The 25,691-nt window shown below is 39.3% G+C and overlaps 1 protein-coding gene across 1 annotated transcript in view; it reads left to right on the forward strand.

Annotated features, from left to right (window-relative positions):
* The window catches only part of LOC115886295, a 68,272-nt gene that overhangs the window by 17,591 nt on the left and 24,990 nt on the right, over window positions 1–25,691 (forward strand). Inside the window, exons 2-9 of the mRNA XM_030905387.1 lie at window positions 18,378–18,652; window positions 18,710–18,808; window positions 19,256–19,447; window positions 21,741–21,955; window positions 22,013–22,455; window positions 24,380–24,544; window positions 24,601–24,705; window positions 24,759–24,913. Coding sequence (XP_030761247.1) covers window positions 18,378–18,652; window positions 18,710–18,808; window positions 19,256–19,447; window positions 21,741–21,955; window positions 22,013–22,455; window positions 24,380–24,544; window positions 24,601–24,705; window positions 24,759–24,913 — 1,649 coding nt within the window. The remainder of the gene's footprint in view (window positions 1–18,377; window positions 18,653–18,709; window positions 18,809–19,255; window positions 19,448–21,740; window positions 21,956–22,012; window positions 22,456–24,379; window positions 24,545–24,600; window positions 24,706–24,758; window positions 24,914–25,691) is intronic.

Below are 25,691 nucleotides of genomic sequence, written 5' to 3' on the forward strand. Positions count from 1 at the left end.
ACAGGGTAGTGTACCCTTGTCATCCTGTACATCGTTTTCCAGGTGGTCTCGTTGCAGCACAACCCTTAATAAATGAGCTACAATTTTTTTCTGGTAATTTTCAAGAAAAACAACGGTTTTGAACTTGGCCCTTTTCTACGGACCGGCAAATGGTTTTGAATATGAGATTGGGTGTACCTTGTCATCTGTACATCGTTTCCAGAATTGGACTCGTTGCAGGCACAACCCTTAATAAATGAGCTACAATTTTTTCTGTTAATTTTCAAGGAAAAACAGCAGTTTTTGAACTTGGCCCTTTCCACCGGACCGGCAAAATGGTTTTTGAATAGAGTGGTGTACCCTTGTCATCTGTACATCGTTTCCAGGTGGACTCGTTACGCATGCAATACTTAATAAATAGAGCTACAATTTTTTTTTTCCGGTTAATTTTTCAAAGAAAAACAGCGGTTTTTGAACTTGGCCTTTTCTACGGACCACGGCAAAATGGTTTTGAATGCAGGGTAGTGTACCCTTGTCATCTGTACATCGTTTCCAGGTGAGATCTCGTTGCGGCACAACCCATAATAAAATGAGCTACAATTTTTTTTCTGTGTTAATTTTCAAGAAAAACAGCGGTTTTGAACTTGGCCCTTTCCTACGGACCGGCAAATGGTTTTGAATACAGGGTGGTGGCCACCCTTGTCGTCCCTGTACATCGTTTCCAAGGTGGTCTCGTTGCGGCTTTATTAGCAATAAATGAGCTACAATTTTTTTTCTGTTAATTTTCAAAGGAAAAACCAGCGGTTTTGAACCCGGCCTCCCTGAGGGACCGGCAAATGGTTTTGAATATGGGGTGGTGTACCCTTGTCCATCTGTACATCGTTTCCAGATTGGACTCGTTGCGGCACAAGCCCTTAATAAATGAGCTACAATTTTTTTCTGTTAATTTTCAAAGAGAAAAACAGCGGTTTTGAACTGGCCCTTTCCTACCGGACCGACGGAAATGGTTTTTGAGTATGGGGTGGGTGTACCCTTGTCATCATTACATCGTTCCAGGTGGACTCGTTGCGGCACAACCCTTAATAATAAATGAGCTACAATTTTTTTTCTGTTAATTTTCAAAGGAAAAACCAGCGGTTTTGAACTTGGCCCTTTTCCTACGGACCGGCAAATGGTTTGAATACGGGGTGGTGTACCCACTTGTCATCTACATCGTTTCCAAATTGGACTCGTTGCGGCGCAACCCTTAATAAATGAGCTACAATTTTTTTCGGTTAATTTTCAAGGAAAAACAGCGGTTTTTGAACTTGGCCCTTCCTACCGAGACCGGCAAATGGTTTTGTGAATACGGGGTAGTGTACCCTTGTCATCTGTACATCGTTTCAAGGTGGTCTCGTTGCGGCACAAACTAACAATAAAATGAGCTACAATTTTTTTCTGTTGAGAATTTTCAAGGAAAAACAGCGGTTTTGAACTTGGCCCTTTTCCACGGACCGGCAAATGGTTTTAGATACGGGGTGAATTGTACCCATCATCTATTTACCATCGTTTCCAGGTGGATGGACTCGTTTAGGCACAACCTTTAATAAAATAGGCTACAATTTTTTCTGTTAATTTTTCAAGGAAAAACCCAGCGGTTTTTGAACTTAGCCCGCTTTTCCACCACGGACCGGCAAAATGGTTTTGAATACGAGTTGGGTGTACCCTTGTCACCTGTACATCGTTTTCAGGTGGTCTCGTTGCAGCACAACCCTTAATAAATATGAGCTACAATTTTTTCTGGTAATTTTCAGAAAACAGCGAGGGTTTTGAACGGCCCTTTTCCCTACGGACCGGCAAATGGTTTTGAATACAGGGTGGTGTACCCTTGTCATCTGTACATCGTTTCCAGGTGCTGGACTCGTTGCAGCACAACCCTTAATAAATGAGCTACAATTTTTTTTTTCTGTTAATTTTCAAGAAAACAGCGGTTTTGAACTTGGCCCTTTTCCTACGGACCAGCAAATGGTTTTGAATAGGGGTTGGTGTACTGCTGTCATCGTACATCGTTTTTCAGGTGTCTCGTTGCGGCACAATACTTAATAAATGAGCTACAATTTTTTCTGTTAATCTTCAAAGGAAAAACAGCGGTTTTGAACTTGGCCCTTTTCCACCACGGACCGGCAAATGGTTTTGAATGCGATTGAATTGTACCTTGTCATCACAATACATCGTTTCCAGGTGGACTCGTTGCGGCACAACCCTTAATAAATGAACTACAATTTTTTCTGTTAATTTTCAAAGAAAAACAGCGGTTTTGAACTTGGTCCCTTTTCCACGGACCGGCAAATGGTTTTGAATACCAGGGTGGTGTACCCTTGTCATCTGTACATCGTTTCCAATTGGTCTCGTTGCGGCACAACCTTTAATAAAATGAGCTACAATTTTTTCTGGTGTAATTTTCAAAACAGCGGTTTTTGAACGGCCCCTTTCCTACGGACCGGCCGATGGTTTTGAATACGGTGGTGTACCCTTGTCATCTTTTTATCCGTTTCCAGATTGGACTCGTTGCGGCACAACCATAATAAATGAGCTACAATTTTTTCTGTTTATTTCAAGAAAACAGCGGTTTTTGAACTTGGTCCTTTTCCTACGGACCGGCAAATGGTTTAGATACGGGGGTGGTGTACCTTGTCATCTGTACACATCGTTTCCAAGATTGGTCTCGTTGCGAGCGCAACCCTTAATAAACGAGCTACAATTTTTTCTGTTAATTTCAAGAAAAACAGCGGTTTTGAACTTGGCCTTGCCACCTCACACCACGGACCGGCAAATGGTTTTGAATATGGGGTGGTGTACCCTTGTCATCTGTGTACATCGTTTCCAGGTGGACTCGTTGCAGCATAACCATAATAAATGAGCTACAATTTTTCTGTTAATTTTCAAGAAAAACAGCCGGTTTTTCCAGACTTGGCCCTTTCCTACGGACCGGCAAATGGTTTTTGAATATGGGGTGGTGTACCCTTGTCATCTGTATCGTTTCCAAGGTGGACTCGTTGCGGCCTGGCCCTTAATAGTAAGGCTTCACAATTTTTTTTCTGTTAATTTTTCAAAGGAAAAACAGCGGTTTGAACTTAGCCCTTTTCCTACGGACCGGCAAATGGTTTTGAGTATGGGGTGGTGTACCCTTGTCATCTGTACATCGTTTCCAGGTGGACTCGTTGCGGCACAACCAACAATAAATGAATACAATTTTTTCTGTTAATTTTTCAAGAGAAAAACAGCGGTTTTGAACTTGGCCCTTTCTACGGACCGGCAAATGGTTTTGAATGCAGATTGGTGTACCCTTGTCATCCTGTACATCGTTTCCAAGGTGGACTCGTTGCGGCTGTTAACCCTTAATAAAATGAGCTACAATTTTTTTTTCGGTTAATTTTCAGAGAAAAACAGCGGTTTTGAACTTGGCCCTTTTTCCTACGGACCGACAAATGGTTTTGGAATACGGGTAGTGTACGCCTTGTCATCTGTACATCGTTTCCAGGTGGTCTCGTTGCGGCACAACCCTTAATAAATGAGCTGAATTTTTTTTCTATTGTGAATTTTTCAAGAAAACAGCGGTTTTTTGAACTTGGCCCACGCTTTTCACTACGGACCGGCAAATGGTTTTGAATACGGGGTGGTGTACGCACCCTTGTCATCTGTACATCGTTTCCAAGGTGGACTCGTTGCGGGCACAACCTTTAATAAATGAGGAATTTACAATTTTTTTTCTGTTAATTTTCAAGAAAAACAGCGGTTTTTGAACTTGTGCCCTACGGACCGGCAAAATGGTTTTGAATGCAAGGGTGGTATACCACTTGTCATCTGTACATCGTTTCCAGGTGGACTCGTTGCGGCACAACCCTTAATAAAATGAGCTACAATTTTTTTTCTGTTAATTTTCAAGAGAAAAACAGCGGTTTTGAACTTGGTCCTTTTCCTACGGACCGGCAAATGGTTTTGAATACGGTTGGTGTACCCTTGTCATCCTATTACATCGTTTCCAGGTGGACTCGTTGCAGCGCAACCCTTAATAAATGAGCTACAATTTTTTCTGTTAATTTCAAGAAAACAGCGGTTTTGAACTTGGCCTTTTCCTACGGACCGGCAAAATGGTTTTGAATACGGGGTGAATTGTACCCTTGTCATCTATTACATCGTTTCCAATTGGACTCGTTGCGGCTATTATAATAAATGAGCTACAATTTTTTTCTGCTCTGTTAATTTCAAGAAAAACAACCCGGTTTTGAACTGGCCCTTTCCTACGGACCAGCAAATGGTTTTGAGTATGGGGTGGTGTACCCTTGTCATCATACATCGTTTCCAAGGTGGACTCGTTGCAGCACAATATAATAAATGAGCTACAATTTTTTCTGGTAATTTTCAAAAGAAAAACAGCGGTTTTGAACTTGGCCCTTTTCCTACGGACCGGCTAATGGTTTTAGATACGGGGTGGTGTACCCTTGTCATCTATTACATCGTTTCCAGGGTGGATCGTTACTGTACCAATATAATAAATGAGCTACAATTTTTTTCCGGTTAATTTCAAGAAGAAACAGCGGTTTTTGAACTTGGCCCTTTTTCACCACTGGACCAGCAAATGGTTTTGAATACGGGTGGTGTACCCTTGTCATCTGTACATCGTTTCCAGGTGGACTCGTTGCGGCACAACCCTTAATAAATGAGCTAATTTTTTTTCTGTTAATTTTCAAGAAAACAGCGGTTTTGAACTTGGCCCTTTCCTACGGACCGGCAAATGGTTTTGAGTATGAGATTGGTGTACCCTTGTCATCTGTACATCGTTTCCAAGATTGGACTCGTTTTTGTACAACCATATAATAAATGAGCTACAATTTTTTTCTGTTAATTTTCAAAGGAGAAAAACAGCGGTTTTGAACTTGGCCTTTTCCTACGGACCGGCAAATGGTTTTGAATACGGGGGTGAATTGTACCCTTGTCATCTGTACATCGTTTCAGGTGGATTCGTTTGCAGCGCAACCCTTAATAAATGAGCTACAATTTTTTCGGTTAATTTTCAAGAAAAACAGCGGTTTTTACGAACTTGGCCTTTCCCTACGGACTGGCAAATGGTTTGAATACGGTGTGGTGTACCCTTGTCATCTGTACATCGTTTCCAAGGTGGTCTCGTTGCGGCACAACCCTTAATAAAATGAGCTAAAATTTTTTTTTTTCTGTTAATTTTCAAGAAAAACAGCGGTTTTGAACTTGGCCCTTTTCTACGGACCGGCAAATGGTTTTGAATACGGGGTGGTGTACCCTTGTCATCTGTACATCGTTTCCAGGTCGTACTCGTTGCGAAGCACAATAGCAATAAATGTTCTAATTTTTTTCTGTTAATTTTCAAGAACAACAACGGTTTTGAACTTGGCCCTTTTCTGAGGACCGGCAAATGGTTTTGAATACAGGGTGGTGTACCCTTATCATCTGGCCACATCGTTTCCAAGGTGGACTCGTTGCGGCACAACCCTTAATAAATGAGCTACAATTTTTTTCTGTTAATTTTCAAAGAAACAGCGGTTTTTGAACTTGGCCCTTTTCCACCACGGACCGGCAAAATGGTTTTGAATATGGGGTGAGTGTACCCTTGTCATCCTTACATCGTTTCAAGGTGGACTCGTTGCAGCACAATATAATAAATGAGCTACAATTTTTTCTGTTAATTTCAAGAAAACAGCGGTTTTGAACTTGGCCCTTTCACACGGACCGGCAAATGGTTTTGAATACAGGGTGGTGTACCCTTGTCATCTGTACATCCGTTTCCAGGTGGACTCGTTGCGGCACAACCTTAATAAATGAGCTACAATTTTTTTTCTGGTAATTTTCAAGAAAACAATGGTTTTGAACTTGGCCCTTTTCTACGGACCGGCAAATGGTTTTGAATACGGGGGTGGTGTACCCTTGTCCCTCTGTACATCGTTTCCAGGTGGACTCGTTGCAGCACAATATAATAAATGAGCTACAATTTTTTTCAGTAATTTTTCAAAGGAAAACAGCGGTTTTTGAACTTGGCCCTTTTCTACGGACCGGCAAATGGTTTTGAATACGGGGTGAATTGTACCCTTATCACATCTATTTTATCACGTTTCCAGAATTGGTCTCTCGTTGCTGCACAATATGTAATAAATGAGCTACAATTTTTTTTTCTGTTAATTTTCAAGAAAACAGCGGTTTTTGAACTTGGCCCTTTTCCACACGGACCGGCAAATGGTTTTGGATACGGGGCGAGATTGTGCCATATCATCTGTACATCTGATTTCCAGAATTGGACTCGTTGCGTACAATCCTTAATAAATGAGCTACAATTTTTTCTGTTAATTTTTCAAGAGAAAAACAACGGTTTTAGAACTTGGCCCTTTCCACCGGACGAGCAAAATGGTTTTGGGCCACGAATTGGTGTACACTTGTCCTCTGGCTGTACATCGTTTCCAGGTGGACTCGTTTGCAGCACAATTATAATAAAATGAGCTACAATTTTTTCTGTTAATTTTCAAAGAAAACAGCGGTTTTTGAACTTGGCCCTTTTCCTACGGACTGAATGCAGGGTGTACCCTTGTCATCTGTATCGTTTCCAGGTGGACTCGTTGCGGCATATTATAATAAATGAGCTACAATTTTTTCTGTTAATTTTCAAGAAAACAGCGGTTTTGAACTTGGCCCTTTCCTACGGACCGGCAAATGGTTTGAATACGGGGTGGTGTACCCTTGTCATCACAATACACACATCGTTTCCAGATTGGACTCGTTTGCGGCACAATATAATAAATGAGCTACAATTTTTCTGTTAATTTTCAGAAAACAGCGGTTTTTGAACTTGGCCCTTTTCCTACGGACCGGCAAATGGTTTTTGAATACGGGGTGGTGTACCCTTGTCATCTGTACATCGTTTCCAGTTGACTCGTTTACGCGGCGCAACCCTTAATAAATGAGCCACAATTTTTTTTTTTCTGTTAATTTTCGAGAAAAACAGCGGTTTTGAACTTGGTCCTTTCCACGGACCGGCAAATGGTTTTGAATACGGGGGTGAATTGTACCTTGTCATCTGTACATCGTTTCCAGGTGGTCTCGTTGCGGCACAACCCTTAATAAAATGAGCTACAATTTTTTTCTGGTAATTTTCAAGAAAAACAGCGGTTTTTGACTTTGGCCCTTTCCTACAGGACCGGCAAATGGTTTTGAATATGGGGTGGGTGTACCCTTGTCATCTGTACATCGTTTCCAAGGTGGACTCGTTGCGGCACAACCCTTAATAAAATGAGCTACAATTTTTTCTGGTAATTTTCAAGAACAACAGCGGTTTTTGAACTTGGCCCTTTTCCACGGACCAGCAAATGGTTTTGAATACGGGGTGGTGTACCGTTGTCATCTGGCCATCGTTTCCAGGTGGACTCGTTGCGGCACAACCCTTAATAAATGAGCTACAATTTTTTTCTGTTAATTTTCCAAAATAGCCGGTTTTAGACGGCCCTTTCCTACGGACCGGCAAATGGTTTTGAATGCAGGGTGGTGTACCCTTGTCATCTGTACATCTTCGTTTCCAGGTGTGGTCTCGTTGCGGCTAACCCTTAATAAATGAGCTACAATTTTTCTGTGTTAATTTTCAAGAAAAACAACGGTTTTGAACTTGGCCCTTTTCCTACGGACCGGCAAAATGGTTTTGAATATGGGGTGAGGTGTACCCTTGTCACATCTGTACATCGTTTCCAGGTGGACTCACGTTGCGGCACAACCAATAAATGTTCTAATTTTTTTCTGGTGATAATTTTCAGAGAAAACAGCGGTTTTGAACTTGGCCCTTTCCTACGGACCGGCAAATGGTTTTGAACACGGGGTGAATTTATTACCCACTTGTCATCTGTACATCGTTTCAAGGTGGACTCGTTGCAGCATAACCCTTATTAAAATGAGCTACAATTTTTTTGTTAATTTTCAGAAAAACTGGTTTTGAGACAGCCCTTTTCACACTACCGGACCGGCAAATGGTTTTGAATGCAGGGTGAGGTGCCACTTGTCCTCTAACATCGTTTCCAAGGTGGACTCGTTGCGGCACAACCCTTAATAAATGAGCTAATTTTTTCTGTTAATTTTCAGAAAAAACAGCGGTTTTGAACTTAGCCCCTTTTCCTACGGACCGGCAAATGGTTTTGAATACGGGGGTGGGTGTACCCTTATCATCTATTACATCGTTTCAGGTGGACTCGTTGCAGCACAACCCACTTGAAGTAAAATGAGCTACAATTTTTTTCTGTTAATTTCAAGAAAACCAACGGTTTTTGAACTGGCCCTTTCACGGACCAGCAAAATGGTTTTGAATACGAGATTGGAGTGTACCCACTTGTCATCTGTACATCGTTTCCAGGTGGACTCGTTGCGGCACAACCAACAATAAATGAGCAACAATTTTTTCTGGTAATTTTCAAGAAAAACAGCGGTTTTTGAACTGGCCTTTCCTACGGACTGAATACGGGGTGGGTGTACCCTTGTCCGTATTACATCGTTTCCAGGTGGCAAGGACTCGTTGCAGCACAACCCTTAATAAATGAGCTACAATTTTTTTTCTGTTAATTTTTCAAGAAAAACAGCAGTTTTGAACTGGCCCTTTTCCACCACGGACTGAATACGGGGTGGTGTACCCACTTGTCATCTAATACATCGTTTCCAGGTGGACTCGTTGCAGCACAACCCTTAATAAAATGAGCTACAATTTTTCTGTTAATTTTCAAGAAAAACAGCGGTTTTTAGACAGCCCTACCTACGGACCGGCAAATGGTTTTGAATACGGGGTGGTGTACCCTTGTCTGTACATCGTTTCCAAGGTGGACTCGTTGCGGCACAACCCTTAATAAAATGAGCTACAATTTTTTTCTGTTAATTTTTCCAGGAAAAACAGCGGTTTTTGAACTTGGCCCTTTTCCTACGGACCGGCAAATGGTTTTTGAATACGGGGTGGTGTACCCTTGTCATCAGCCGCATCGTTTCCAGATTGGTCTCGTTGCGGCACAATGTAATAAATGAGCTACAATTTTTTTTCTGTTAATTTTCAGAAAAACAGCGGTTTTTGAACTTAGCCCCTTTCACCGCGGACCGGCAAATGGTTTTGGAATGCAATTGGTGTACCCTTGTCATCTAATGCATCGTTTCCAGGTGGATCTCGTTGCAGCCACAACCCATAATAAATGAGCTACAATTTTTTTCCTGTTGAATTTTTTTTCAAGAGAAAAACAGCGGTTTTGAACTTGGCCCTTTTCCTACCGGACCGGCAAATGGTTTTGAATATGGGGTGGTGTACCCTTGTCATCTGTACATCGTTTCCAAGGTGGACTCGTTGCGGCACAACCCTTAATAAAATAGTACAATTTTCTATTTAATTTTCAAGAAAAACAGCGGTTTTTGAACAGCCCTTTTCTACGGACCGGCAAATGGTTTTGAACGGGGTGGTGTACCCTTGTCATCTGGCCACATCGTTTCCAGGTGGACTCGTTGCGGCATAACCCTTATTAAATGAGCTACAATTTTTTTGTTGAATTTTCGAAAAACAGCGGTTTTTGAACTTGGCCCTTTTCCTACGGACCGGCAAAATGGTTTTGAATACGGGGTGGGTGTACCCTTGTCATCTGTTACATCGTTTCCAGGTGGACTCGTTGCAGCACAATATAATAAATGAGCTACAATTTGTTTTCTGTTAATTTTCAAGAAAACAGCGGTTTCTGAACTTGGCCCTTTCCTACGGACCGGCAAATGGTTTTGAATAGCAAGAGTTGGTGTACACTTGTCATCTGGCCACATCGTTTCCAGATTGGACTCGTTGCAGCACAACCCTTAATAAATGAGCTACAATTTTTTTTTCTGTTAATTTTCAAAGAAAAACAGCGGTTTTTGAACGGCCCTTTTCCACGGACCGGCAAATGGTTTTTGAATACGGGGTGGGTGTACTGCCAATCATCTGTACATCGTTTCCAAGATTGGACTCGTTGCGGCACAATCCTTAATAAATGAGCTACAATTTTTTTCTATTGAATTTTCAGGAAAACAGCGGTTTTGAACTTGGCCCTTTTCCTACGGACCGGCAAATGGTTTTGAATACGGGGTGGTGTACCTTGTCATCCTGTACATCGTTTCCAGATTATGGACTCGTTACTGGCACAACCATAATAAATGAGCTACAATTTTTTTCTGGTAATTTTCAGAAAAGCGGTTTTGAACTTGGCCCTTTCCTACGGACTGAATACGGGGTGGTGTACCCTTGTCATCTGTACATCGTTTCCAAATTGGACTCGTTGCGGCACAACCCTTAATAAATGAGCTACAATTTTTTTTTCTGTTAATTTTCAAGAAAACAGCGGTTTTTGAACTTGGCCCTTTTCCTACGGACCGGCAAAATGGTTTTGAATGCAGGGTGGTGTACCCTTGTCATCTGTACATCGTTTCCAGGTGGTCTCGTTTGCAGCACAACCAACAATAAAATGAGCTACAATTTTTTTCTGGTTAATTTTTCAAAGGAAAAACAAGCGGTTTGAACTTGGCCTTTCCTACGGACCGGCAAATGGTTTTGAATACGGGGGTGGTGTACCTTGTCATCTGTACATCGTTTCCAAGGTTGACTCGTTGCGGCACAATATAGCAAATGAGCTACAATTTTTTTTCTGTTAATTTTCAAAGAAAAACAGCCCGGTTTTAGTTGGTCCCTTTTCCACCACGGACCGGCAAATGAAGTTTTGAATACAGGGTGGTGTACCCTTGTCATCTGTTACATCGTTTCCAGGTGGTCTCGTTGCGGCTGACCATAATAAATGAGCTACAATTTTTTTCTGTTAATTTTCAAGAAAACAGCAGTTTTTTGAACTTGGCCCTTTTCCTACGGACCGGCAAATGGTTTTGAATATGGGGTGGTGTACCCTTGTCATCTACTACATCGTTTCCAGGTGGACTCGTTGCGGCACAATGTAATAAATGAGCTTCCACAATTTTTTTCTGTTAATTTCAAGAAAAACAGCGGTTTTTGAACTTGGCCTTTCCTACGGACCGGCAAATGGTTTTGAGTATGGAATTGGTGTACCCTTTGTCATCTGTACATCGTTTCCAGGTGGACTCGTTGCGTACAGCTATATAATAAATGAGCTACAATTTTTCTGTTAATTTTCAACAAGAAACAGCGGTTTTGAACTTGGCCTTTCTACGGACCGGCAAATGGTTTTGAACACGGGGTGGTGTACCCTTGTCATCTGTATTACATCGTTTCCAAGGTGGACTCGTTGCGGCATAACCCTTAATAAATGAGCTACAATTTTTTCTGTTAATTTTCAAGAAAAACAACGGTTTTTGAACTTGGCCTTTTCCTACGGACCGGCAAATGGTTTTGAATGCAGGGTGGTGTACTCTTGTCATCTGTACATCGTTTCCAGGTGGACTCGTTGCAGCACAACCTTAATAAATGAGCTACAATTTTTTTTCTGTTAATTTTAAAGAAAACAGCGGTTTTTTGAACTTGGCCCTTTTCCACTACGGACCGGCAGATGGTTTTGAAATTATTAAAGTTGAATTGTACCCTTGTCATCTGTACATCGTTTAGGTGGACTCGTTGCGTACAACCCTTAATAAATGAGCTTCTAATTTTTTTCGCAATTTTCAAGAAAACAGCGGTTTGAACTTGGCCTTTTCTACGGACCGGCAAATGGTTTTGAATGCAGGGGGTGGTGTACCCTTGTCATCTATTTACATCGTTTCCAGGTGGACTCGTTGCGAAGCGCAATATACTTAATAAATGAGCTACAATTTTTTTCGGTTAATTTTTCAAGGAAAACAGCGGTTTTGAACAGCCCTTTTCCTACGGATTGGCAAATGGTTTTGAATACGGTGTGAGGTGTACCCTTGTCATCTGTACATCGTTTCCAGAGCGGTCTCGATTTGCGGCACAATAACCCTTAATAAATGAGCTACAATTTTTTTTTCTGTTAATTTTCAAGAGAAAAACAGCGGTTTTTGAACTTGGCCCTTTTCTACGGACCGGCAAATGGTTTTGAATACGGGGTGGTGTACCCTTGTCATCCTGTACATCGTTTCAGGTGGACTCGTTGCGGCTATTATAATAAATGAGCTACAATTTTTCTGGTAATTTTCAAGAGAAAACAGCGGTTTTTGAACTGGCCTTTTCCCTGGACCGGCAAATGGTTTTGAATACAGGGGTAGTGTACCCTTGTCATCTATTACATCGTTCCAGGTGGTCTCGTTGCGGCTGTGCTTAATAAATGAGCTACAATTTTTCTATTAATTTTCAAAGAAAAACAGCGGTTTTGAACTTGGCCCTTTTCCTACGGACCGGCAAATGGTTTTGAGTATGGGGTGGTGTACCCTTGTCATCTATTTTTATCGTTTCCAGATTGGACTCGTTTGCGGCACAACCCTTAATAAATGAGCTACAATTTTTTCTGTTAATTTTCAAACAGCGGTTTTGAACTTAAGCCCTTTTCCTACGGACCGGCAAATGGTTTTGAATACGGGGTGGTGTACCCTTGTCATCTATTACATCGTTTCCAGGTGGACTCGTTGCGGCACAACCCTTAATAAATGAGCTACAATTTTTTTTCTGTTAATTTTCAAAGAGAAAAACAGCCCGGTTTTGAAGACTTGGCCCTTTTCCACCACAGACCGGCAAATGGTTTTGAATGTAAATTTGAATTGTACCCTTGTCATCTGTACATCGTTCCAGGTGGACTCGTTGCGGCACAACCTTAATAAATGAGCTACAATTTTTTTTTCTGTTAATTTTCAAGAGAAAAACAGCGGTTTTTGAACTTGGCCCTTTTCCACGGACCGGCAAATGGTTTTGAATACAGGTGGTGTACCCTTGTCCATCTGTACATCGTTTCCAGGTGGACTCGTTGCAGCACAACCAGCAATGATGAGCTACAATTTTTTTCCTGTTAATTTTTCAAGAAAACAGCGGTTTTGAACTTGGCCCTTTCCACCACCCGGACCGGCAAATGGTTTTGAATGCAGTTGGTGTACCCTTGTCATCTGTACATCGTTTCCAGGTGGACTCGTTGCGAGCTGGCCCTTAATAAAGAGCTACAATTTTTTTTCTGTTAATTTTCAAAGAAAAACAGCGGTTTTTGAACTTTGTCCTTTCCCTACGGACCGGCAAATGGTTTTTGAATACAGATTGAGATTGTACCCTTGTCATCTATACAATGTCGTTTCCAGGTGGTCTCGTTGCAGCACAACCATAATAAATGAGCTACAATTTTTTTCTGTTGAATTTTCAAGAACAACGGTTTTTGAACTGGCCCTTTTCCTACGGACCGGCAAATGGTTTTAGAATGCAAGTCGTGTACCCTTATCATTTTAATACATCGTTTCCAGGTGGACTCGTTGCGGCACAACCCTTAATAAATGAGCTGAAAATTTTTTCTGTTAATTTCAGAAAAATGGTTTTTGAACTTGGCCCTTTTCTACAACCGGACCGGCAATGGTTTTGAATACGGGGTGGTGTACCCTTGTCATCTGGCCACATCGTTTCCAGGTGGACTCGTTGCGGCACAACCCTTAGTAAAATGAGCTACAAATTTTTTCTGGTAATTTTCTCAAAGAGAAAAACAGCGGTTTGAACTTGGCCCTTTTCCTACGGACCGGCAAATGGTTTTGAATATGGGGTGGTGTACCCTTGTCATCTATTTACATCGTTTCCAGGTGGACTCACGTTGCGGCACAACCATATAAATGAGCTACAATTTTTTCATTAATTTTCAAGAGAAAAACTGGCGGTTTTGAACTTGGCCCTTTCCTACGGACCGGCAAATGGTTTTGAATACGGGGTGGTGTACCCTTGTCATCTCAATACATCGTTTTCCAGGTGGACTGTTTGCAGCACAACCCACCGAAGTAAATGTAAACTACAATTTTTTTCTGTTAATTTTCAAGAAAAACAGCGGTTTTGAACTTGGCCCTTTTCTACGGACCGGCAAATGGTTTTGAATACAGGGGTGGTGTACCCTTGTCATCTAGCCCGCATCGTTTCCAGGTGGACTCGTTACTTTGGCTCAACCCATAATAAATGAGCAACAATTTTTTTTCTGTTAATTTTCAAAGAAACAGCGGTTTTGAACTTGGCCCTTTTCACCACGAGGACTGAATACGGGGTGGTGTACCCTTGTCATCTATTACATCACGTTTCCAGGTGGACTCGTTGCAGCACAACCCTTAATAAATGAGCTACAATTTTTCTGTGTTAATTTTCAAGAACAACAGCGGTTTTGAACTTGGCCCTTTTCTACGGACCGGCAAATGGTTTTGAATGCGGGGTGAATTGTACGCCCTTGTCATCTATTACATCGTTTCCAGGTGGACTCGTTGCAGGCACAACCCATAATAAAATGAGCTACAATTTTTTCTATTGAGAATTTTTCAAGAAAAACAGCGGTTTTGAACTTATTGCCCTTCCTACGGACTGAATACGGGGTGGTGTACTTGTCATCTGTACATCGTTTCCAGATTGGACTTGTTGCGGCACAACCCTTAATAAATGAGCTACAATTTTTCTGTTAATTTTCCAAAGAAAAACAGCGGTTTTTAGACTTGGCCCTTTTCTACCGAACCGGCAAATGGTTTTGAATACGGGGTGGTGTACCCTTGTCATCTGGCCACATCACGTTTTCCAGGTGGACTCGTTTGCGGCACAACCCTTAATAAATGAGCTACAATTTTTTTTCTATTGAATTTTTCAAGAAAAACAATGGTTTTTTGAACTTGGCCTTTTCTACGGACCGGCAAATGGTTTTGAATATGGGGTGGTGTACACTTGTCATCTGTTACATCGTTTCCAAGGTGGACTCGTTGCGGCACAACCCTTAATAAAATGAGCTACAATTTTTTTCTGTTAATTTTCAAGAAAACAACGGTTTTGAACAGCCCTTTCCTACAGACCGGCAAATGGTTTTGAATACGGGGTGGTGTACCTTGTCATCTGTACATCGTTTTCCAGGTGGACTCGTTGCAGCACAATCCTTAATAAATGAGCTACAATTTTTTCTGTTAATTTTCAAGAAAAACAGCGGTTTTGAACTTGGCCCTTTTCCTACGGACCGGCAAATGGTTTTGAATACGGGGTGGTGTACCTTGTCATCTGTACATCGTTTCCAGGTGGACGTTGCAGCACAATATAATAAATGGCTTCTAATAATTTTTTTCTGTTAATTTTCAAGAAAAACAGCGGTTTTGAACTTGGCCCTTTCCTACGGACCGGCAAATGGTTTTGAATACAGGGTGAATTGTACCCTTGTCATCTGTACATCGTTTCCAGGTGGACTCGTTGCAGCACAATATAATAAATGAGGTACAATTTTTTTCCTGAAATTTAATTTTCAAAGAGAGAAAACCCAGCGGTTTTGAACTTGGCCCCCTTTTCCTACGGACCGGCAAAATGGTTTTGAATACGGGGTGAATTGTACCCTTATCATCTGTACATCCCGTTTCCAGGTGGTCTCGTTGCGGCTGAAAGCCAACATTAAAATGAGCTACAATTTTTCCTGGTAATTTTCAAGAAAACAGCGTTTTTTTGAACTTGGCCCTTTTCCTACGGACCAGCAAATGGTTTTGAATATGGGGTGAATTGTACCCTTGTCATCTGTACATCGTTTCCAGGTGGACTCGTTGCGGCACAACCCTTAATAAATGAGCTACAATTTTTTTCTGTTGTTAATTTTTCAAGAAAAACAGCGGTTTTGAACTTGGCCCTTTTCCTACAACGGACCGGCAAATGGTTTTGAATACGGGGTGGTGTACCCTTGTCATCTGTACATCGTTCCAGGTGGACTCGTTGCGGCACAACCCTTAGTAAATGAGCTACAATTTTTCTGTTAATTTTCGAGAAAAACAGCGGTTTTTGAACTTGGCCCTTTCCTACGGACCGTTAAATGGTTTTTGAATACGGGTGAGATTGTACCCTTGTCATCTGTACATCGTTTCCAGGTGGACTCGTTGCGGCACAATAACAATAAATGAGCAACAATTTTTCTATTAATTTTCAAGGAAAAACAGCGGTTTTTGAACTTGTACTTTTCCTACAAGGACTGAATACGGGGGTGGTGTACCCTTGTCATCTATACACATCGTTTCCAAATTGGACTCGTTGCGGCACAACCCTTAATAAATGAGCTACAATTTTTTCTGTTAATTTCAAGAACAACAGCGGTTTTGAACTTGGCCCTTTCCTACGGACCGGCAAATGGTTTTGAATACAGGGGTGAATTGTACCCTTGTCATCTGTACATCGTTTCCAAGGTGGACTCGTTGCGGCACAACCGTTAATAAATGAGCTACAATTTTTTTCTGTTAATTTTCAAGGAAAACAGCGGTTTTGAACGGCCCTTTTCCCTACGGACTGAATACGGGGTGGTGTACCCTTGTCATCTGTATCGTTTCCAGATAGCGGACTCGTTGCGGCACAGCCAGCAATAAATGAGCTACAATTTTTTTTTCCTGTTAATTTTTCAAGAAAACAGCGGTTTTGAACTTGGCCCTTTTCCTACGGACCGGCAAATGGTTTGAATACGGGGTGGTGTACCTTGTCATCTCTGTACATCGTTTCCAGGTGGACTCGTTGCGGCGCAATCCTTAATAAAATGGGCTACAATTTTTTTTTTTCTCTTAATTTTCAAAGAGAAAAACAGCGGTTTTGAACTTGGCCCTTTCCTACGGACCGGCAAAATGGTTTTGGAGAATACGGGGTGGTGTACCCGCTTGTCATCTGTACATCGTTTCCAAGATTGGACTCGTTTGCGGCACAACCCTTAATAAATGAGCTTCAATTTTTTCTGTTAATTTTTCAAGAAAACAGCCCGGTTTTGAACTTGGCCCTTTTCCACCACGGACCGGTAAATGGTTTTAGATACGGGGTGGTGTACCCTTGTCATCTGTACATCGTTTCCAGGTGGTCTCGTTGCGGCACAACCCTTAATAAATGAGCTACAATTTTTTTTCTGTTAATTTTCAAGAAAAACAGCGGTTTTTTGAACTTGGCCCTTTTCCTACGGACCGGCAAATGGTTTTGAATACGGGGTGGTGTACCAGGGAATTTGTTGTGGCTATACAACCCGCAGAGACGTCGTGGATTATCTCCGAAGCTACAATCCTTGTGGGAAGGGCCATACGAAGTCATGGATAGGATTAATGACGTCGTATACCGTATCAGGAAATTGCCAAAAGGAAAACCAAGAAACCAAGTATCGTAAACCATTTTAATCGTTTGAGCCCCTACCAAGGCGAAATAGAAGATCGTGCTGGGTCTGTGAGAACCTGCAGCTTCGATCCCCCTGATTCGGAGATGTATTTTGACGACTTTATGGCTCGTTATAACAGCAGTGAGAAGGCTCGCTATGGTGTGACTAAAGAAGAACAACGGGACCTCTTTTCCGTGCCTCCTGATTATTCGCTTGCTCACTGTGTAGCCCGAGATTTGCGAATGTCTAGAGGAATCGCTGCGATGTTCAATGAGAAGTTTGGGTGTGTCGGAGAACTACGCCGACAGGATCCAGAGGTTGGAAGCGTCTTGAGGCTAACCGACAATGCACATGGTCAAGCAAGGCACATCTTCTACATGGTCACCAAGGAATGGTCACCGAATAAGCCGACTTATCTCAATCTATGGAAGACCCTGATTGAACTGAGAGAAGCCCTGCTAAACAACAACATTGCACGATTAGCCATTCCGAAGCTGGCGTGTGGACTCGATGGTTTGAGTTGGCGTACAATCCGGAACATTGAAGTCTTGTTTAGATTTACGGGTATCGAGATCCTCGTTTGCTGCTACAACCCAAAGCTGAGATGGGGAGAGAAAACTGTAGACTGCTATTTCTACCAGACTTCTCAATGTACCAGAGGCCAGCTTTGCAATACCTTCATTCACCGTATACATCTCGGGACGAGCATGTATCTAAGAAGGGGGCAATGTTGCCGACCCGTGTGAACCCGGTCTAAGCTGACTAATACGCTTGGCGCCGTTCAAGGACGAATGGAAATCTCGGCTGTTACGGATTATTCGAGAACTCTTTAGCTGACCAAAAGAAATAATATAATATAAACTGGCTGGGGCCTGAGGAGGACAGAAATAAATAGACGAGTACAGTTGACGCGCTAAAATTCAAAATAAATTCTTTCTAGATAAATAGTTATAAATCGTTTGTAAATAGTTTTTTAAGTCTTTTATCGTTATTGTTTTTGTTAATTAGTGTTAAATAATTGTGTTTAAATAAATTGTGACTTTCTATCCACACGGAACCGACGAAAAACGTAACAATACTAATCCTGCAGCCAGATCTTAGACTACTCATATTATGTCTGAGATAATATTAATTTAATATTTACTTTAGGGAACTGAAGCTCTAGATATTTTGTCTTATGTTTATGAGGGCAGGATTTTCTTTAGCATCAATAATGTGTTAAGGATAATGAAAGGTAAGGAAATGTTGAAAGAACTGGCTTTCTGGGAATTCAGTCATCGTATTGATGGTTTTTGTGTGTCCGGAAATCATATTATGGTCTGTACAAGAGATGGAAAGATAACTATTATTAATATATCATCCTTATACTTATCTGATACAGAAAACTCTACAATGGAATTCGATTTTAGCCCTATATTTAGCGAGTATGAATTAATATTCTTTCGAAATATGGTAACATAAAACTGAAATATTTTTTTTAGGAAAATTGATCATGAATATACTGAAATTTTTTTTATTCATTGTTTTGCTGATAAGACTGGTAATTTTTGTGTTGTGACCAGCTTTGGATTAATAAAAAGGTCAGTTTTTCAGGGTAAAACTCATGATTTTAAAAAAAATCGGATTTTTTTATTTAAATCAGTTTTTTTTTATTTTAATTGAGAACGCTTTTTAAATCGGATTTCCAAATAATTAGGACTTATTTCCAATTAAACTTCTATCCTAAATGGCTAGATCTTTAACTTTACCCGATACCGATAACTAAACGATAACAAAATGTATTTGAACAGCAGATTTTTGTTACTTGTACATAAATTTCAAAATAAATCTGTATCATTTCTAATTCTACTTTCTAATTCTCTACCATTGTGTAATGGATGAAATATTTTTTCATAACTTTTACAGTTATTTGTCGATTTATTATAGAGTTTTAAAAAAAGTTACTACAATCACTTGATTTAAATCATGCCAACCCTAAAATTTATACATAAAATCAAATTTGCGTAAAAGAGGGGTTTGTGTTTTAGAATCAGATTAATAGACGGTACTAAATTTGAAGCAGAGATTATCCAAGACCTAGAGAGAAAAATGAATATAAGTTGTTATGGCCATTCTTCTATCTTATTGGAAGGATCTGAGTTGATATTGTTGGACATAGACAATGGAAAATACAGCACCACTGAACGAATTGGACTAAAGTTGATTAAGCATTTGGGAATGTATGTTTTAAAGACAATTCAGACCATCGTTCACCGTTACGTCATCATTATTTGTCAAATATCAGTTTTAGGGTGTGTCTGAGACCAGTTCATATTGTTTAGAAAATAGTACGTTACTATATTATGGATTGAGCGAGTTTTTTTTCGGCATTTATTAATTTTTTCTTGAACTCTTCATCAGTTACGATCCCTTTAATTCAAATCCTTTGGACTGTTGAAATTCCTATTTCTAAAGCATCAGCAACTAGCTAGATTATTTAAAAACGCTATTATAACTTTGCATTTTACTTTCTTCATATACGGCGTCCAGGGTGTTCCAGTGTTCCTTGGCTGTGTACGCGTATTTATATGATTTTTATACACAAAATGATTTATTAAAATTTTAATATTTTAGTATTACCATGAAAATAAGAGTCCACATCTACAATTTCACATAATATATCAACATATGAGACACGTATATATATTTTTTTATTTTATTCATTTTTTTAAGTGTATTATAAACGTGTTAAGTAATTTATACACATAAACTGTTTTTACATTTATGAGATATTCTCTAAGAGAGCGCAATCTTCTAATGTCATCATAATAGATCAATATATGAAACACATTTACAAGTTTAATGCAATACTTTTTTGCGATTAAAAATGTATTAAACTCTTATAGAATTGAATAATGACATTTAAAAATATAATTTTTGTTTTAGTGCGTTTGTATTTTTGCCGTTCAACTCCTAACATGTAGAATATAGAATGAGTAAGACCTTAAAAATCTATTGTGCCCCCTTCCTCGAGTCATCACACAGTCTATAACCCATCATACCTCTGTTGTAGAGGGGTATCTCCTCTGACAACAGTTCTTCCTCCGAGGGTACACATCCTTCCACGGTTGGAGTTTGGCCCTCCGTGCCGCCCTTCACAGTCGAGCAGCTTGCTTCCGGCTGAGGAACCCGTGGGGTGGAGGCTGGAGGATTTGTCTCCATTTTCTCCACCTCTTTAACTTGGTTTCTTCTTAGACCTGATACCGGTGTTGTCCCGTATCTATAATAGAGGATATGTCCCTCTTTCTCTATTGCCTCCTTGGATTTGAGGTCAATTCCTATTGTGAGGACCTGACCATGACCCTCCTCCCTCGAGTTGATGGGTCGCTAACTCGATGTCCTTACATTGAAGTTCTGACCCTGAATAAGGCTCAGCAGGTAGGTGGTGTCTTTCCCCTTGCTCCTCGACAGAAAGACCGTAATGGCCACCCCTTTAGGGATGTTTTCTCCCCTCACTGCAACCAGTTCCGGCCCCTGCCATTTTTTAAGCTTAGGTGCGATTTCCACCAACCAATTCGCCGATTCTTGAGATACACAATCTATGAGGATTGCAGCTGACTCACATTTTGTAGATCGTTGTGATGCGATACGATCGCCACTACTTCGTCCAGTATAGCCTCCTCTAGAGACGTTTGCTGGTCGGAGCAACCTCTGGGAAATCCTTTGGCAGCATCGCCATTTTCACTTGTCCAGGAACAGCGGCAAAGCTGGTGATACATCCCTGCTTGCCTCCCGGTGTTGGTCGGCTTTCCATCCTGGCTTTTTTCTCTCCCTGCCAGAGTAGAGGTGAGAGGTTCCCGCTCCCTCTCTTACCCTTTGATGGAGATGAGTCAGGTTGTTTCTTGGTTTCTTTACTCTCCCCTTTTCGGAGGAGTGTTTTTGCTTTTGCTTCCTCTGGAGCAAGTCCTTCTTGGAGCAGTCGGAGATATCTCCGTGTTTCGGCTCCGCTAAGACCTACTCTCAGAGGATCGTCTAGCCCGCCTGGTTGACCCAGGCCGGGTAGACGAAACGGTCAAACCAAACCAAACCAAACCCTTGCTGGAGAAGGTGCCGTAATAAAATAGAGCCCATTTTTATGTGAAATCTGACGCTCTACAACTTTTATTTAACTTTATTTTTCTAATCCTTACCGTTGCTCCGAAATTTCGAAAAAATTACTTTATTTATTTATGTTATGCCGTTTTGGAGGCGAATTTAAAAAAATCTTTTACAATTCGTTTTTAGATCTTTTAAAGTAACATATCAAAAATTCAACTTTTTACCAAAACCTCGCATTTGAAGGCCTGTATTCTTGGCCTAATAAAAAAAATTGAATTTTGTTTTGGTTTGGTTTGGTAATGACGTCACCAATCTCTTTCATCTGGTTGGCAAGTGATGGAGAGAGTTCGACAATATATGACGTGACGATGAACGATGGCTGAACATACTATATATTTATTTGCGAATATCTAGAATATAGGTTTATTTTTTTAGGAATTATTTAGCTTATAGCCAAAACGGAGATATTTACATGATTAACCCGTTTCTTTTTGTTTTCTGCATCAATAAAACTTATCCAGCAATTCAAAACAGTTTTGAAGACTTAATTTTTGTTACCGATAGCGAACGCGAGGGAAAATATCTAATGACAGGTGTAACTCATAAAAAATCTGATGGAAAATCTTATATAGAATTATGCCAATTTCCAGGTAATATCTGGTGAATCGGAACAATACTTTATTTTTTCTAATAATATAATTTTTCAGATTTAAATACGATTTATTCAATACCTGTAATGAACCCAATTTGTTTAACCCAGATGGACTCCAGCAAAGAAGAAGCATTATTTTTCTCTAAAATTTTCAAAAATAATTGCCTGGAAGAGATACGTTTGCAATGTATTTATGAAGCTGATCCAGAATTGAAACTGAAAAGGCTTTTACAAAAGGCGAAATTCGAAGAGGCAGAACTTTTTGCAGAAAAATACAACATTAGTATGGAAATTGTTGCTCAAGCAAGGGCTCAACATATTGTTAATAAGTTATCATGCAAAACCAGTGATATTGATCAGCTATTTGATATTTTTACTAATATATCTGACCAGCAATTTATAATGAACTGTTGTGATATTGTTGAATGCGAAGCAGGGGATGATGCAAGAAGGGTTATATATTATGCAGCTTTTATGGAAATTGATGTTCGAGATTCGGTATATATTTTTTTTTTCTATTTTTTACTATAAAAATTAGAGATGGGTTGTTATTTAACTATTTGTTATTTTATAACAGTTATTTAGAAATAACATAACGCAACCATTGCTACTTCTAAAAATAACAGATATAAAATAACGATACCTCAGGATAGACCGTTCGTGATACGAAGTCGGCTCTCGCCATCGCTACGAAATTCTATGCGGCTCGAAGCAATTCCAAAAAATAATTAGTATGAAAAATCTCAGATTTCGACAACCATCTATAACGAACGGCAGTCGAGATACAGCGGAGTGGGGAATGCACTACGGCGAACGTTGCTGCATCGGTCGTGTTTGTAGCTGCATCGGTCGTGGGCTTGTAACAGCTTAAAAATAACGTATATAAAATAAACTTTTTTTTTAACTAGTTGCGAGCATAACGCGGTTGAAATAACAGGAGTGGGAAAGTAACGCTGCTGTATCGGTCGATTGTCGATGTTGGGTTGGCAACGAGTTGGAGAATAACGTATAGGAAATAAGCAGTTATTTTAGATATGTTGTTTTTTAACCTGTTACGAGCATAACGGGCGGCTGTCAAGATAAGCGGAGTTGGAAAATAATAGCTTTTTCGCCTGTGTCGGTCGATCGCGGTGTACGGTGGCGTTAGAAGTTAATTTTTAATACATATATTTGCAAAAAAATATAACTAAAGGGTATTTTGCGTTTTCTAAAACATTGACAGTCTGAATTTGTTTTAATAGTTTAAAAGTGATTTTGTTTTGTCGGATTTCTGGGTATTTTCAGCCGACCATACCAATAGGTATGGTAGGCTATTAGGATCGACAAAAAAGTTTTTTTAATTTCACTCAAAATGAGCTACTTGGTCATAAATGACCTAAATACAAAATATTTTCATGGTGTCTGTCTGTCTGTCTGTCTGTCTGTCTGTCTGTCTGTCCGTCTGTCCGTCTGTAACACGATAACTCAACAACCTCTGAACCGATTTTAACCAAATTTGGCACAAAAATACTGTGGCACCCGAGAATTTGGCCATTAGTTATTGGTGGGGGTGGGGAGGTTGATAAGGGGGTATGGGAGGGGGTTAAAAATTTTAAAAAATCGTAACTCCAAAATTACAGTAGCTAGCGAAACGCGGTTTTCAAATTAAGATTAGGAATAATATTTGCAACAAAATTTGTAATAACTCAAGTCGCCGTTTTCGAGATATTAACATATTTTAGTATAACGTGCCTCACGGCCCCAATTTTTTGACATCAATAATGCATGGTAAATAAAAATATTAATTATAAATGAATTAAAGAAAATTGTCTTTATTAAATTTCTGTTAGAATCGTTTTGATCAAGTTTCTTTTACTATTTTGCTTTCTGCAAACTTATTTTTATATATTTATTTAATACATTTTAAAGTTTTTGTTTTGTAAGTTATTACTTAGTTATTTTATTAATATTTTTAAAAATATGTACTTTCATTGTTTTTGCTACGTTTTAAAAACTCTTCAAAGACAATTTTACTTGCCTAACTTTCAACTACTTAAATAAATGAAGACTGTCTAAGCTAATTATTTTTTTTAAATATTAATATTGATTTTTTTTAATATCAATTATTTTTTTATTTATTAATAATATAATAAACATATTCTAAAAATTAAAACAGACTTTGATTTGTTTATAAATTTTATATTTTAGTACATTATATTTTATTAAGCAATAAATATGAAGATTTTTATGATTTTAATACAATTTGAACAATGTGTATGCTCTTTTAGATGTTTAAGAGTAAAGTAAAAAAATAACAGAAATCTGTTATTTTAAGCTGTTATATATAAATAACAGTAACAGTTTGAACTGTTATTTAAAAATAACAGTTTTGCCCACCAGTAATAAAAGTACGTAAGTAAAATATTTTATTTAATATTTTCAGAATCAAAACAAGGACAATCCGCTTCTACATAACAAAATACTTTTCAATAGAAGATTACACCTGTTTGATACATATATGTTGATATATCATTCTTATAACCACCAGAAATGGAATCATTTTATGCAGTGTGACTTACTGGACGAACTTGTGAGATTCTTGAAAAATGTTGGTTTGTTAGATTAAAAAAATATTTATTATACCTGACGGTTGATATTTTCCAGGATGATATTGAAGAAGCCATTATAATTTTCAATAGATTAGATTTGGACTCCATTAATTTACTGACTGATGAGAAAATTCAAGAAATTTTACTTGTTGTTGATAGGGTATTGCCTAACTTCAATCTGATCCGTTATTTGCTTATTTTTGTATTTTACAGTGCAGAGGAGATATCAATGCTTTTCTAACGGCGTTCATACCTATATCTTTGAAATACCTTCCAGGAACTTTGACTATATTTATCACATGGCTCCACGGAAGAGTATATTTCCTTGAAAGTCAACACAGTGCTACTTTTCCTGAATGTGCAATAAAGTAAATTTTACATTAAGCGACCCATACATTATCAAACAAATTGCGCAACAAAGCGATGCTCAACGTTGCGTTACACAATAACTGCATCACCCATACACTTGGCAAAATTTTGATCAAACTTTTTATTAAAAGTTGTGCATTGTTCGAGAAACAAGTGACGTCCCGCCAATAAAGCGGCTAGCAACTAAAATGTTGCACAACGAAGCGCAACACACACATACACTACACAACGCGTTGCGCAAACAGTCCCGTTGCATATAAAACGGCCATATATTGGCAACTTGTTGTGCAACAGCCTGTTGCCCAATTTTGATAGTGTATGGGCTGCTTTACAATCAGAGCTGCAACAAGTCAGTTTTAAAAAGACTTAAGTTTTAAGTCATTTCTAAAATCAAAATGATTTAAGTTTTAAGTTAAATTTAACATAAAGTTCAATTGATTTAAGTCTTTGACTTAAGTCATTTTATTTCAAGTCAAATCATTTTTGTAATGACTTAAATCAATATAGCGTTATTTAAGTCGTTTTTATGACTTAAGTCTATATTTTAACTTAAATCATAAAACCACATAAAATAAAACAGTTAATTTTCAGAATAAATACAAACACAAAAATATGTTGTTTTTTTCTATAAAATTTAATTGATTTTGTAGTACTTTATATGTATCCATTTCAAATAGATGTCATCGAATACATGTCTAAATGTCTATTAAAAAGTGGTGATATGTTTTGATCACTATGTAATATATCGATGGCATAAGATAAGGGCTGGAGGATTTT

Source organism: Sitophilus oryzae, unplaced genomic scaffold, assembly GCF_002938485.1.
Source record: "Sitophilus oryzae breed Bouriz unplaced genomic scaffold, Soryzae_2.0 scaffold_482_pilon_pilon, whole genome shotgun sequence".
Taxonomy (NCBI): Eukaryota; Metazoa; Arthropoda; class Insecta; order Coleoptera; family Curculionidae; genus Sitophilus; species Sitophilus oryzae.